This window comes from Leuresthes tenuis, unplaced genomic scaffold, assembly GCF_036924035.1.
Source record: "Leuresthes tenuis unplaced genomic scaffold, fLeuTen1.0.hap1 SCAF_10, whole genome shotgun sequence".
Lineage (NCBI taxonomy): Eukaryota > Metazoa > Chordata > Actinopteri > Atheriniformes > Atherinopsidae > Leuresthes > Leuresthes tenuis.
Window position 1 is genome coordinate 1571854 of NW_027325364.1, and position 14528 is coordinate 1586381.

General features: G+C 47.4%; 1 protein-coding gene across 1 annotated transcript in view; it reads left to right on the forward strand.

The window, feature by feature from the left end:
- tg (thyroglobulin) overlaps window positions 1–14528 on the forward strand; it is a 29407-nt gene that overhangs the window by 11964 nt on the left and 2915 nt on the right. The window contains exons 20-44 of the mRNA XM_072393479.1: window positions 16–166; window positions 271–417; window positions 638–781; window positions 866–1030; window positions 1112–1216; window positions 2358–2467; window positions 2701–2806; window positions 2903–3103; window positions 5626–5796; window positions 5874–5960; window positions 6046–6114; window positions 6198–6335; window positions 6694–6870; window positions 7092–7206; window positions 7477–7556; window positions 8136–8282; window positions 8369–8434; window positions 10276–10410; window positions 10487–10669; window positions 10737–10941; window positions 12272–12359; window positions 13041–13191; window positions 13271–13464; window positions 14069–14242; window positions 14322–14462. Of these exons, the coding sequence (XP_072249580.1) occupies window positions 16–166; window positions 271–417; window positions 638–781; window positions 866–1030; window positions 1112–1216; window positions 2358–2467; window positions 2701–2806; window positions 2903–3103; window positions 5626–5796; window positions 5874–5960; window positions 6046–6114; window positions 6198–6335; window positions 6694–6870; window positions 7092–7206; window positions 7477–7556; window positions 8136–8282; window positions 8369–8434; window positions 10276–10410; window positions 10487–10669; window positions 10737–10941; window positions 12272–12359; window positions 13041–13191; window positions 13271–13464; window positions 14069–14242; window positions 14322–14462 (3450 nt within the window). The remainder of the gene's footprint in view (window positions 1–15; window positions 167–270; window positions 418–637; window positions 782–865; window positions 1031–1111; window positions 1217–2357; window positions 2468–2700; window positions 2807–2902; window positions 3104–5625; window positions 5797–5873; window positions 5961–6045; window positions 6115–6197; window positions 6336–6693; window positions 6871–7091; window positions 7207–7476; window positions 7557–8135; window positions 8283–8368; window positions 8435–10275; window positions 10411–10486; window positions 10670–10736; window positions 10942–12271; window positions 12360–13040; window positions 13192–13270; window positions 13465–14068; window positions 14243–14321; window positions 14463–14528) is intronic.

The window sequence follows — 14528 nt, forward strand, 5'->3', positions numbered from 1 at the left end:
GATGTTTTTCTGTAGCTTCCATCATCGGGTCGCTCCGTGGCGCTGTGTGGCGACTCGCCTGTGAGTCTGCAGTGTGACGGCGGCGACTCTCTCAGGTTAACGGTCAGGTGGACCGCCGCCCTCTCCGACCTCCCGACCTCGGACCTCCCCGACCTCCACGATGTCGGTGAGTTCTACGGTCTGGGTTCAGACGTTTTTAGTCTCATCAGGAGCTGAAACAGTTTGTGAAATCTTAGAAATGAGACCAACTTTCTGGTGTTTCTGCATCAGCGCTTTTCCTCAACGGCTCCAGACTTCTGGAGGGACTTCAGGGACTTCTCTCCACGCTGACATCAGAACCCAAACTGGTTTCCGTGACTACGCCGAGCTTTGGTTGTTCCCGTGGTTACCACCTGGACAGTGATGGCGCAGGCTGCGGTGAGTCTGTGATCACACTCGTTTATTCTGGTGTTTTTATCTGTTTCCTCCATCAAACTCGTTGCTCCATCACGGAGCAGAACTGTATCCCTTCATATCTTTGACCGTTTCGGACCAAATCTACCAGTGTCGGATCTTTACCTGCAGTTTAGTCTTCTTCCTTATTTTCTTTATTTGCGTCGTAACTGGAGGATTTTCTTCATCTCGTCTGGTTCTGCAGTTGTTTGTCCCGCTGGCAGTTTCTTCCAGGAGGGGGCGTGTCTTCTGTGTCCTCAGGGAACCTATCAGGAAGAAGATGGGCGGGACTTTTGTAACAGGTGTCCCAGAGGCTCCTCACCTGGCGGGGCTTCGTCTGTCAGTCAGTGTGAGTCTTTAATCCTGTGTTTGGAAATGTTTTCGGCTTTGTGAGAACAGAAGTACCACGAGCGCTTGTGTCAAACGTTTTCAGGTGAGACGGAGTGTCAGAGGCGGCGCCTGAGGTGTTCACAGCAAGGCGACTTCCTGCCGGCGCAGCCTGACTTTCTGTCCAACAGGTGGAGGTGTTTCACCAGCAAGGGGGCGGAGCTTGAGTGGACGACCAGTGATGGCGCTTTGACAGACGACGAGTGCTCAGGTAAGGACGGGGCAGCCAATCGGAGAGCAGTTTTTTCCCTTTTTCAGTTTGTTTGTCGACATCCCATCGTTTGTGTTGTAGTTCTCGGCAGGTTTCAGGCTGTTCCTGGATCAGATCTAATCGTTGGAGCTGAAGACACCGAAGTCCTGCAGACGATGACCTCTGACCTGACTACCTGTGTCCAAGGTGACTCAATAGAAAACTCGACCATGATGCGATGTGCACATTTACTGACCCGCTGACCTTAGAACGGCGCCTCAGAGCTAAATGGGTTCAGTAACAGGAGGCAGTTCCTCCACTGAAACCCACTCTGATGACGGATTTTATCTTTTCTGCATCATGAAGGATGAATCCCATATTCACACATCTACTTGAATGCTCTTGCAAAGGCTTCTGTCCCAACTGGGTCCCTCCGTTGGTCCCAGGATTGTCGTCTAGCAGCTCCTACACCACGCCTAAGACAATCCAAACTCTGTTCATGTGTCGTCCCACGATGGTGGAATGACCTACCGAGCGCTACCAGAACAGGGGCGTCCCTGTCTATCTTCAAGAAGCTCCTGAAAACCCAGCTCTTCAGAGAGCATCTCCTATCCCAGCACTTACCTTGTACTTCCCTCCCCCCTCTATCTCTGCACTTTATCTTTCTGCACTTCCTTCTATGCCTGCACCCTATCTCTGCTCTGTCCCCTCTGACAGAGTCGGACTCCTGGGTTCCTTCTATGTAGCTTATTGTTAGCTTTTTATAAAGCTGTTATATCTTCATTTGTAAGTCCCTTTGGATAGAAGCGTCTGATAAATACAGAAACAGAAACTCTCAGGTCTGCCGTCTTGCTTTCCCTGGAGGTTGATGTCGTCGTCTGATTGTCTCAATGTTGAAGAACCAAACTTACGGCTGTGAGCGCCTGGCATTTCCTGCCAGACTGCACTGAAAGGCGCTCAGATGGCGAGCAGGGGGAGCCTGGGGATCCCCGCCGCCGAGTGAAAGCCGGATAACATTTAGCCTGATGACACTCGACAGGAGTTTCTGCTTCCAAATGATTTAACGGCAGCTTCTATGCCTGCACCTGCACTAGAGTCGGACTAGTGGGTTTCTTCTTTTTGTATAGCTTGTTATATCTTACCGGCTGCACTGGATAGTGTAGTGGTATGATTGCCACCTTCAATGTGGGAGACCAGAGTTCAAATCCCTTGCATGAAAGGTATTACCTCCAGTAGGGGTCCTTAGGCAAGACCCCCTTACCCTACCTGCCTACCTGTAAGTCTTTGGATAAAAGCGTCTGCTAAATGCATTAAACATGTTTCTGTGTACCTGCTGTTTGTGTCTCAGCCTGTGCAGCAGAACCGTCCTGCCACCATGTGGCGCTGTTCGACCGACGGACTCAGTGTGAACTGTACAGCACGAACACACTGAACACACACTGCAACGCCTCCCAGCAGGTAAACACACACTCAAAGAAGCGCTTCAGGAGAAAATTATGTCTTTATCATTATTACTTAATGAATTAAACGAGTATGTGTGAGTTATAAAGTATAATAAATGGTTACGAATCTGCTCTGTTTTGTGAATGATTTTGTTTATTGTTACTGTTGTTATTTACAGGAAAATATGCATAAAGATAAAAGGAATCCTTCTGAAAACCTTTTCTTTTGTTTCCTCTGTGGCTGCGCAGACCAGCGGGTTTCTGGGTAATCCTCGGGCCGAGCTGTTTGATCAGCTGACCTGCTCTCTGAGAGTGAGGGGCGGGGCTTCAGAGCTGCTGGTACTCAGGAAGAAAGGTGATGTTGAACCCAACAAGCAAAGCCGGGCTGCTCTTTGGGGTGTAGTTGTTGGTGTGTGCGTTCCTGCACGTTCACGTGTCTTCTGTGCTTTAGGGGCGGAGTTTTCCTCGCGGATGCAGCAGCAGAGTTTTGTGAGGATGAGGATGACGAAGGCGGTCTCAGGTGTGTTCAGGACGCAGGTGTTCTCCTCCAGGCGGACCTCTCTGTCTGACGCTCACCGTTTCTGTCAGGACGGCTGCAGCCGCGACGCCTGCTGCGACGGATTCATCCTGAACCAGAACAGCCTGAACGGAGGTGCGTTACCATGGAGACGGGAGCCAAAACAAATGAATGAATGAGCCCTGAAGCACATTAACTAATGTACATGAGGGAATATTTCAACTTGGCCATTGCTGCGGCTGCATTTTGGGGATACTTTGCGCTCCAAGAGGCCCCAAAGATAATGAGAGTGGCCAATTAACCATGGGCCACTTTTTTGGTGATTTTGGGGAACTTTGACAGTAAATCAAAGAGGCCACTCTCCTTCAACTTTGGAATACTTTTGGTCATCTTGGGACCCTTTGGTGGAAAGTCACATATCTCACCACCCTCCAACTTTAGGGCACTTTTTGGTCATTTTCGGGAACTTTGACAGTAAATCAGAGGGGCCACTCTCCTTCCACTTTGGGATACTTTTCAGTCATCTTGGGGAACTTAGGGAGCCTGGCTCCGGGTCTGACTGGGGGGGCCTGGAGCCTGGTTCTTTTATAAAGCACCAGGGGTCTCGGACGGGAGTTTGTGCACGAGGAGGGGTGCTTAAGTGCGGGTGAGGTTTCCAGGCCAGGGACTCTAGCCCCCAAAGTGAGGCAAGTGGGAATGGGGCACTTTTAACTGATTAAAGTTCCCCAAACTGAAAGAAAGTAAGAACGGCACACTTTTCATCAGTTAAAATTATTCCAAAATGAAGTAAAAATGGGGCAGTCTTGACCGATAAAAGTGCCCCAAACTGAAGCTGGTAAGAATGGCCACTTTTTTTTACATTTTTAAGTGCCCGAAAATGTAGCATATAAACGAATAAACTTTGGCACAATTCCATCATTGAAAAAGTGTCCCAAATTTTACACCGGAGCTCCATCGGTTGCTGACGGGAGTGTGGGCCCGAGGAGGAGTGCTTAAATGCTGGTGAGGTTGCCAGGTCAGAGAGCTTGGAGCCTTGTTGTTTAACAAAGTCCCATGAAGTACCAGGGGGCTCGGATGGGACTGTGTGCCCTAGGAGGAGTGTTTAATTTCGGGTGAGGTTGCCAGGTTATGGGGCCTGGAGCCTGGTTCTTTCACAAAGTAAGCCGGTAAGAATGGGCCACTTTTTTGACAATTTAAGGTGTCCGAAAATGTAAATGAAGGGTTCACTTTTCATCAGTTAAAAGTGCCCCAAACTGAAGCTGGTAAGAATTGGCCACTTTTTCAAGTATTTTAAGTAACCGAAAATGCAACATATAAACGAATGATTCACTTTGTCACACTTCTGTCATTGAACAAGTGTCCCAAATTGTACACCTGAGCTCCATCGGGTGCTGATGGGACTGTGTGCCCGAGGAGGAGCGCTTAAGTGTGGCTGAGTTGTCCAAGCCAAGGACCCTAATTCCCAAAATGGAGCAAGTAAATATGGGGCACGTTTAACTGATAAAAGTCTGCTAAAGTAAAGCAAGTAAAAATGGGGCACTTTTCATCAGTTAAAAGGGTTTGAAAATGCAGCATGCAAACAAAAGGTTCACTTTGGCACACTTTCGTCATTGAAAAAGTGTGCCAAATTGGATTCAGTTTAGCGGATGGTCCAATTTGGCACACAATGAATTCTCGCTCAACTTAAACCCCACCTGGTGTTGATCAAAGATAAAGGTGGCCCAAAGTGCTCAGGGGTGTCCCACTCCCTACAGCTCTGGAGGGTACTGACAAGGCTTTAATCAGTAAGTATATTAAATATAAATAAATGATTGAAAGTAAGTCTGAGACCTGTTTGAAAACGTTCCTTTTGATGAGGAAGGAACCATCAGAGCTTGAGTCAGAGCGACGTTTCACCTCCCAATTTGACCATCCAGGCCACGTGTTTTTGGACTTGGTTTATGACCGTGTTCCCTGAGGGATTCTGTGGGGTATCAGAGTCTCTTCTGTGGCTCTCCAGTCCCTGAATAACACAGTAATGAGGGCGCTGATCCGGTCCGTTGTGGTTCTAGTTGATCTAATGACTTCAGTCAGTTTGACAAAGACACATAATTTGTGGTGAAGAGCCAGAAGGAGAAGCTTTCAGGTTCCTGCTCCATCTTTGTTCCAACCCTCACCTGAGCTCACAGATCTGGGTTCTGACCCAAAGAATGAGGTCGTGGATACAAGCGGCTGAAATGAGTTTCCTTCAGAGGGGGGCGGGGCTCAGCCTTAGAGATGGGGGGAGGGGCTCCACTATCCGGGGGGAGGAGCTCCATCATCCGGGGGGAGGAGCTCCATCATCCGGGGGAGGAGCTCCACCATCCGGGGGAGGAGCTCCACCATCTGGGGGAAGGAGCTCGGAGTAGAGCCACTGCTCCTCCACATAGAAAGGAGTCAGCTGAGGTGGTTCCTCTGGTTAGGATGCCTCCTGGGAGGAGGCCCCGGGTCAGAACCAGAACCCACTGGAGGGATTATATATCCCATCTGAACTGATTTTTCCTCAGATGAGAGGAAGATGAAGGATGAACGAGTGAAAGAATTAATTTGAAGTGATGGCATGAATCAACCAATGAAAGAAGTGAGGAAATGTCATGAATTGATCTGTTTAAACTCCTCTCTGGCTCCGCCCACCTCAGGTTCTCTGCTGTGCGGTTGGCTGAGAGCTCCTTCGGCGCTTATGTGTGAGGACCAGGACTGGGATGTGACCGGACAGGGATCGGCGAGCCGCATCTGTGGGGCGGGGCTTTCCTACAACGAACAGCAGCAGAGCTTCGTCTTCGACTTTGGAGGACAAAAGTTCACAATCAGTAAGAAAATAAAACCCCGAACGACTCAAGCACGTAAACACAAACTGAGATACATGTTTGTTTGTTTGTTTGATTAGCTGATTCTGCGCTGCCAGCTGACAGCAAGAACAAGAAGGACTACCAGGCCTCCATCGTCAGCTTCCAGGCCATCTACCTGCACACAGGTACCCAAACACAGGTGTAGATGCTCACCTTCATGTATGTGAGGATCTGACTGTTTGTGTCTCATTTTGTTTGTTTATGCGTTAGATGCAGATTCAGCAGTCGGTGGTTCTGGTTCTTCCTGTGCTGCAGCAGAGTCCGGTCCCCCTCTGGATGGTCTGTATCTGATCTGTATTCACTGGGATGATTGGGGGGGGGGGGGTCGCTGTGTGTTGACGCTGGGATGTTTGTGTTTGCAGCGTCTCTGCAGCGGAAGTTTGCATCTTTGTCTGATGATGATGTCATCGTGGACCCTCAGAGGAAGCTCCCGGCTCTCTCCTTCTGGCTGAACAAGAACAACTACAACTCCCAGCAGGCACTGCTCTGGTGTCTCACAAGTATGTCACATATAGCTTGTCCTCCTTCTCTGATAATTTTGTCTTGTAAAAGCGTAGTTTGGAAACTCTAAAGTGACAGAGAAGAAGAAACTTTCTGTCTTTACGTGTTTGTCTGAGTTTAAACCGCCTGTTCGGTGTTGGAACAGTGAGAAACGATACTTCTGTTTTATTATTTCGACCATTTCTGTCCCTGACGTTGCTGAAAATATGAAGGACCAATCATAGCTTTTTGTTTTCTTTTATTTCAACTGATTTATCAGCAGGTTCTGGTCCAAAATGTGACACGACATGCGATGAAAGTGTTTCCTGTTCCACCAGCAGGTGGCAGCACCTTTTAAACGTGATGACTGTGTTTCAGGCTGTGATGAAGAGCGGCGGTGTTCTGTCGCTGACTTCAGAGAGGCCGACTCAGCGGGTTTCTTCAGCTGCTCGCTGTATCCGGACAGCAGAGTCTGCGGCGCGTACGACAAACCTCTGAGACGTCCATGTCGCCCCCTGCTGGACCGAACGCCCAACAACACCTACAGCAAGATGGGTACAGAGCCACTTATTGATGAATAACTTCATAGTTAAACAGAAATCTACAACATTTCTTGCTTTGAATCCCACAGAAAACATATTTAATCGTTCAAACTGATGTTGGATTTGTTTTGATTCCCACATTTTTTTACTTTTACATCCAAAGAGGAAACAGTTTTTAACTTTTAACCTGTAGTGCTGTTTGATCTCATTTATTCTCTGTATTTGTGTGTTTAGTGGACCTGACTGGACCCGTGAAGAGTTTCTATGAGAGAGTCTCCTTCCAGAAGATGGTTTCTTACTCTGTACGGAGCCGGGTCACGCTAAAAGAAACCACACCGCTGTCTGAGGGGTAACACTCACAAACACCTTTTCATACACTCAAAAGCCGTTTTTTCTGTTTTTAATTAAAACAATTTGGGGTTAACATGTAAAATCCATTTTAGAAGCCTTCCTGTGACACAACTCTGTCAGCTTTGTGTTCTCTCATGTCGACCACAGTCAGTCGGTTGATTTTCTTTAAATTAAAGTCATCATTTGAGACAGATTCATGAGAGGAAATGTTTGAAGGAAGCTTTCTTTGTGAGGCATCAGGATGTGATCCAGCTGTTTGTGTGTCCAGGTTCATGGAGTGTGAGCGCCGCTGTGATGAGGATCCTTGTTGCCGTGGAATCGGTTTTGTCCGGGACACCAAAGCACCAGGTATCCATGTTAGCTAACTTTCTGTGCTGGTTTCTTTTTTGTCCTCGTTGCTTTGTTTTAACAGTGTGTCAATGTTGTTTAACTCTTGTTTTCCTCCTTCTCAAAAACTCCTGCATATTTTAAGCTGTTTAAACCATTCAAACATCAAACTTTTGTGCTATCCAGAGATTGCAGTTTTAAATGAACAGCTCATGAAGCCATGCAAGTGCATGTCTGGGTCTGAGAAGGTAGTGTTTTTCCAAAGAGAAGGGGTCCCAGTACTGAGCCTTGGGGAACCCCGATAGAGAGGTGATGATGTGTGGATGTTTGTCTGCAGTGACACTTTGAAAGAAAGCCAGGTGAGGTTTGATTTAAACCGCAGGCTGTGTCAGGACCTACTCAGAGAACTCAGGTAGTAGAAAGCTGGGACATTGAATGCTGAATTTAGGTTCTCTGTCTCAGTGGTTCTTAAAGAAAAAACTGATTTGGATGAAAGGAAAGAAAACTTTCCTCTTGATTTCTTCAGACAGGAACAGAAGTTTTAAAACTGGTCAACAGTTCTTAACTGACTCCATGTAAACACTGATTTACTGTGTGTAGGTGCTTCAGGTGTCGTGTGTCTGGCTCTGATCAGTCTCGGGGTTCAGACCTGCAGCGAAGACGACGCGACAACCTGGAGGACTCAGGACTGCCGACCATCCGAAGTCAAGACGGCGCCAGAGCCCTTCGGCTGGTACCAGAAACCTGGTAGAGAGCACACACCCATACACAAACTTACTCACAGATACAAGTGGAACGAAGGTGTTTTACGATGTGACCCGTCTGTGTTTCAGTTAATCAGTGGACTTCCTCTCCTGCTCTCTGTCCTCCGTTCAGCCTGCCATCGACCAAAAACAACGGTGAGACTGAAACACCTTTCAGCTGTTAATGCTGCGACACGACAACCAGCTGCTACTAACATGGTTACTGCTTCTGCAACTACAGGGTCTACTAACATACCTCCTACCGATAAACGGTTCTATTAACTCGATTGCAAAAATAACTCAATTTAAATTATATGCTTTGTTTAACTCCCACCAAAATTTTCTGCTCAGTGGTCGCCCTCAGCAGAAAGCAGCCAGTCCACATATCGAGTCCACTGAGCGGAACAAACACAAGAAGAGAACAGAAGGAAGCTAGCAGAGAACAGAAGGAAGCTAGCAGAGAACAGAAGGAAGCTAGCAGAGAACAGAAGGCAGCTAGCAGAGGACAGAAGAAAGCTAGCGGAGAACAGAAGGAAGCTAGCGGAGAACAGAAGGAAGCTAGCGGAGAACAGAAGGAAGCTAGCGGAGAACAGAAGGAAGCTAGCGGAGAACAGAAGGAAGCTAGCGGAGAACAGAAGGGAGCTAGCGGAGAACAGAAGGAAGCTAGCGGAGAACAGAAGGGAGCTAGCGGAGAACAGAAGGGAGCTAGCGGAGAACAGAAGGAAGCTAGCGGAGAACAGAAGGAAGCTAGCGGAGAACAGAAGGAAGCTAGCGGAGAACAGAAGGAAGCTAGCGGAGAACAGAAGGAAGCTAGCGGAGAACAGAAGGAAGCTAGCGGAGAACAGAAGGGAGCTAGCGGAGAACAGAAGGGAGCTAGCGGAGAACAGAAGGGAGCTAGCGGAGAACAGAAGGGAGCTAGCGGAGAACAGAAGGAAGCTAGCGGAGAACAGAAGGAAGCTAGCAGAGAACAGAAGGAAGCTAGCAGAGAACAGAAGGAAGCTAGCAGAGAACAGAAGGAAGCTAGCAAAGAACAGAAGGAAGCTAGCGGAGAACAGAAGTAAGCTAGCGGAGAACAGAAGTAAGCTAGCAGAGAACAGAAGGAAGCTAGCAGAGAACAGAAGGAAGCTAGCAAAGAACAGAAGGAAGCTAGCGGAGAACAGAAGGAAGCTAGCAGAGAACAGAAGGAAGCTAGCAGAGAACAGAAGGAAGCTAGCAGAGAACAGAAGGAAGCTAGCAAAGAACAGAAGGAAGCTAGCGGAGAACAGAAGTAAGCTAGCGGAGAACAGAAGTAAGCTAGCAGAGAACAGAAGGAAGCTAGCAGAGAACAGAGGAACGCTGAGGCTTGGGCTGGGCAGTAGAGACGCTTTTTCATTTCTGTCCCGTATTTCTTCCAAAAAGCAACTTGTGTTTATAATATTAGACAAAAAGTGGCTAATGTCTGTTGAAATGTCCCCAGAACTACCAGCTAGCACAAGCACACCATCATATTGTCCTTAATGTGCCTCTGCCCATCAGAGCAGCTTCAGCCTAGAAGCTGTTACTGTTAATCAATATTCTGAGTCACATCAAAGTCCAACCAGAATAAAAACAGCTCATTATATCAGACTGTGTTGTATCTGTAACATCAGAGGCTGCTGGTTAAGGTGTCGTCTTAACTGTGCTGTCTGATAACAGACAATAAAACAGAATATAAGATGCTTTATAAGGATTTCAGCTGCATTAAAATAGTTTATGAAAGCAGAGACAGCAGGAGAGAAGCTAACAGATGCTAACACAGCTGGATGTTAGCTAGAAAGCTAATAGCTGCTGTTCTCACCCAGCAATAACTGTGGCTACACATAAAAACTGATTCATAATGTACATTTTTATCTTTTAAATAGTTATTATTAAAGTATTTTTTATCTGATTAATCGAACACCTAAATAATCGTTTGCGGCTGCTGGTTACCGTAGCGATAGCAGTTAAAACAGTGAAAACTTACGGGAACTTTCTTTCAGTGTCGATGGACGAGTGGCGTCCCGTCCCTGAGTCTTTGGTGCTGATCGACCCGTCTCTTACGACGTATGATGTCATCCACGTGAGCCGTGACATCGCGACTGACCGGGACAAGACCAGGGAGTGGTGTCTCCATGGTAACCACATTTTAAATGATAGTCAGTGATGATGAGGGTTAAAGAGGTGAACCCTGACGCTGCTTCTCATTCGCAGCCTGTCAGGAGGCGGAGTCTTGTGTCGCCATGTCGCTCAGTGAGGCGGAGTCTGCCACTCGTTGCGTCCTCTACCCTGACACCACAGCCTGTGGGTTAAGCTCCGCCCCTGGCTCCTCCAGACCCACGTCCTCATGCCGGCTGGTCATCAGAGAGCCTGCCCGCCAGGTGTACCTGAGTACAGGTAAGCTAATCAGCCAATGAGAACAGCTGCTCACAGCAATGTCAGTCACTGATGTTTGTTTCTTCAGAGCGGTTGCCATCGGTTACGACCGTCTCCATACCGGGTCACGGCACACTGCAGGGCGTCGCTGTCCAAACCGCGGTGGCATCAGACAGCAGGACGGTGATTCAGTTCCTCGGAGTCCCGTACGCCCGTCCACCAATAGGATCGCTCCGCTTTGAAGCAGCGCAGCCAGCTAATTGGATGGGAACCTGGGACGCCACCAAACCACGGTCAGTGCCGTTTCTATGGTCTGTTAGTACTAAACTCCCGTCAGCACCTGTGGGGGGGCACGGTTGGACCACATCAACATTATTTTGAGATGATTGAGCTTTTATTCACATGTGGTATTTAATAAGTATCAGTTAAGGATCTCCACCTCAGTGTTTTCCAGCTGGTTCATTTGACTGTTGAGTGAAATTAAAAGTCCAGATCTGAGGCCTCCTCTGTTCAGTGTTGGTTTTCTCTCAGCCTACCTGACACGGTGCTGGATGGTCTTTTATCCAGTTCAATCATCTCACATGTTGGGCTGCAAACAAACTGTGTCACGGTTTATTTTCCGTTCCATGTCTTGTCATTTCCTGTTTTATTTTGAAAAATCACTCGCCTTCTCCTCTGGTTTCAGGTATCTTGCCCTTCCTCCCGTGTTCTTCTGATTGTCTTCCCTGATTCCCAGGTGTTTCCACCTGTTCCCTTTGGTCCCTCATGTGTTCAAATAGTCTGTTTCCCTTGTCTTGTGCCAGTATTTTGTCTCCTTTTGAGCTTCATTACCAGCCTTTTGTCTTGTCTTGAACCCACAGTTCCTCCAGCCTGCAGTGAGCGACTCTCCTGCAGTGCATCTTGTTTTGTAATTTATTCTTGTTCCATAGCCTTAGTTTATTTATTGTAACGGTAAGTTTCATAGCTTTGTTTTTCCTCTGTTTTCTAGGAGTGATTTTTCGTTGTTACTCTTCAGTCGCCTCCGTTAAAGGAGAGCTTTAAGTTAAAGTTAAAGCTTCATAGAGCCTCTGTTTTGTAAAGAATGAGCCTTTCTTTTATTCCGCCTCATTTCGAGAGCGAGTCTTTGCTTTAAGTGTTCATAGCATTTCTGTGTTCCTCCCAGTTTGGAGAGTTTTATGTTTAACTTTCATAGCTGCGCTCCTTCTCCACCACAGATACAGAGGAGAGCTTTTAGGAGTTTTATTTCTTTTCTTTTGCGCTGCAGTGCCGCGATCTGTCTTGTTTTATTTAAATAAAACCATCTTGGAACCTGCATCTGCGTCCTGAGTCCTCCTGGTAACCTGACAAACTGCACCGTAAAGATCGTATTTGATTAGTGACGTCTGCTATTGTTATTTGCTCATGAGGTCAAAGGTCGTTATCTGACCTCATCGGGCAGTTCAGAGCGAAGGAAACGTAGCAGAGGAGTGATCAGAATCTAAAGCTTGAGACTAGATGAGAAAATATCTGTTGTTGAACACAAAGCCAGAACGGAGACAGCTGATCCTTTTAAGATCAGGAGTGTTCACAGTATTCTGTCTTTAAAAGGCTCCTCCAACAGAATAATGAATCTGTCTGTTTCAGCCCCGGCTGCATCCAGCCCGGCGATGTGGAGTCTGCAGCTTCCAGTGAGGACTGTCTCCACCTGAACATCTTCACTCCTGCTGCTCTGGTGAGTCCTGACTTCACTTTTATTTGTTCATTTAGAGGAAAACAGAACCCCAGACCCTCTAAATATGAAAAAACCCTGACAGACAGAGGTGCAATCAATCATTTAAGTTGTTCTTGAAGTCAAACATGTCCAAAGTATTTAAGTTCCAGCTACTTTTGTTAGAGTCACTAAAATATATTTATCCACTTTATTATTTATTGTTCTTATTCAGATGAGGTAGATCTGTTTAAAAATACCTGTTAGTTCAACCATCGAGGCTTCAGCAGGACGCTGGTGAAGGGTTAGTTTCTGTCTGTCTGTCCGTTGGCTGAGGACACGCCGTCATTTACCTGCGTTAGCTGTAAAGCTAGCTGTTAGCTGTAAAGCTAGCTGTTAGCTGTCACCTGCACATCTGCTGTGATTTTAATGCAGTAACACAGACATAATGAAGCTGTTCCTGCAGTCAGAAACACTCCAGCTCTACATATAGATATAGATTATAGTGTTGTACTCTATTGATCCCAGAGGGAAATAGTTTAGGATCAGGGGATGCATTTCAGAAACCGACAGTACAAAACAGAAACCCGAAGCAGTAAATCAGAAACATCAGACACCCTGAAGATGTGAAGCAGCCCAAAAAGATGAAACCAAAAGAAAAACACGTTCAACTCGACTCTGAAACAGATTAAACTAATATTACAGAGAGGGCGTGTCCCGGTCCTGGTTTTCTTCTACAACCCTTCAGCCAATCAGAGCCCAGGACTCTTGGATGGCTCCACCCTCGCAGCCGTGGGTAACATCGTTGTGGTAACCGCCAGCTACCGGACCGCGGCGCTGGGATTCCTGCACACAGGTAGATAAAACCACACAAACGCAGGTAAACACACACAGAGTGATCTCATCTTCCTCCTCATCCTCCTCTCTGTGTCCAGAAGCATCTGGTCTCCACGGTAACTACGGCCTGTCGGACCAGGAGGCGGCGCTTCGGTGGGTCAACGCCCACATCTCGCTGGTGGGCGGAGACAACAGCAGCGTGACGGTGGGGGCGGAGCGTCGTGGTGCTGACATCACCAGCCTCCACCTCCTCTCCTCCTCCTCTCCTCTGTTCCAGCGGATGATGCTGATGGTGAGAAGATGTTTTCCTCCGGTTCATCATCAGACTTTCAGCTGCATCTTTCTGCTACTTCTGTCGACTATTTGGTGTCAAAAGTTCAGAAAAATACAATTTTTTCTTCAGTTGATCAGTTTTTTGACGCAGCTTACTTAGGTAATCAATTATTCTATTGATTAATCGGTGAATAAATACTCTTAGCCTTTGAACTCGCTGTTACGCTGGATGATACGACCAAAAACACACACTTATCTCCAAACATCCCTCCTGATATTGATAAGGACTATAGAACAGCAGCTGTTAGCTTTCTAGCTAACATCCAGCTGTTAGCTTTCTAGCTAACATCCAGCTGTTAGCTTTCTAGCTAACATCCAGCTGTGAGCTTTCTAGCTAACATCCAGCTGTTAGCTTTCTAGCTAACATCCAGCTGTTAGCTTTCTAGCTAACATCCAGCTGTGCTAACATCTGTTTTCATTTGAGGTGTTCGGATCTGTGACAGTAATCAATCGTAGCAGTTGGATTTACTTCGATCAATAACCTGGCTGAAAGCTGCTTTTACACCTTTTTTTTAAAATTTCACACAAAACAAAGTCTTCTTCTTCTTCTCTTCCTGCTGCAGGGCGGTTCTGTGTTCTCTCCGACTCTGGTTCAGACCGCCTCCAACTCCAGACGTCAGGCGGTCAGTTTGGCCCGGGAACTGGGCTGCGTGACCTCTGACCTCACCGATGATGACAAGATGGCCGCCTGCCTCAGAGCGACACCGGTTCAGAAGCTCAATGCTGCTCAGACCAAAGTAGAGTCTAAACTCCAGGTCGGGTTGGGATGTAAGGTTCCAGGTTCTGCCAGTCTGACCCGTTTTTGTGTGCTTGCAGCTGTTGGCGGTCAGCGGCCCGTTTCAGTCCTGGTCGCCAGTCCGTCAGTCGGCCTCTCAGTCGGCGTCCTTCCACGGAGTCGACCTGCTGCTGGGAACCTCGGAGCACGACGGTCTGATCAGCCGAGCTCGCAGGATAAAGGTCAGAGGTCGCAGTTTAACGACAGACTCCTCAGACTGTTTTTGATGTTTGAGACGAGGCTGATCA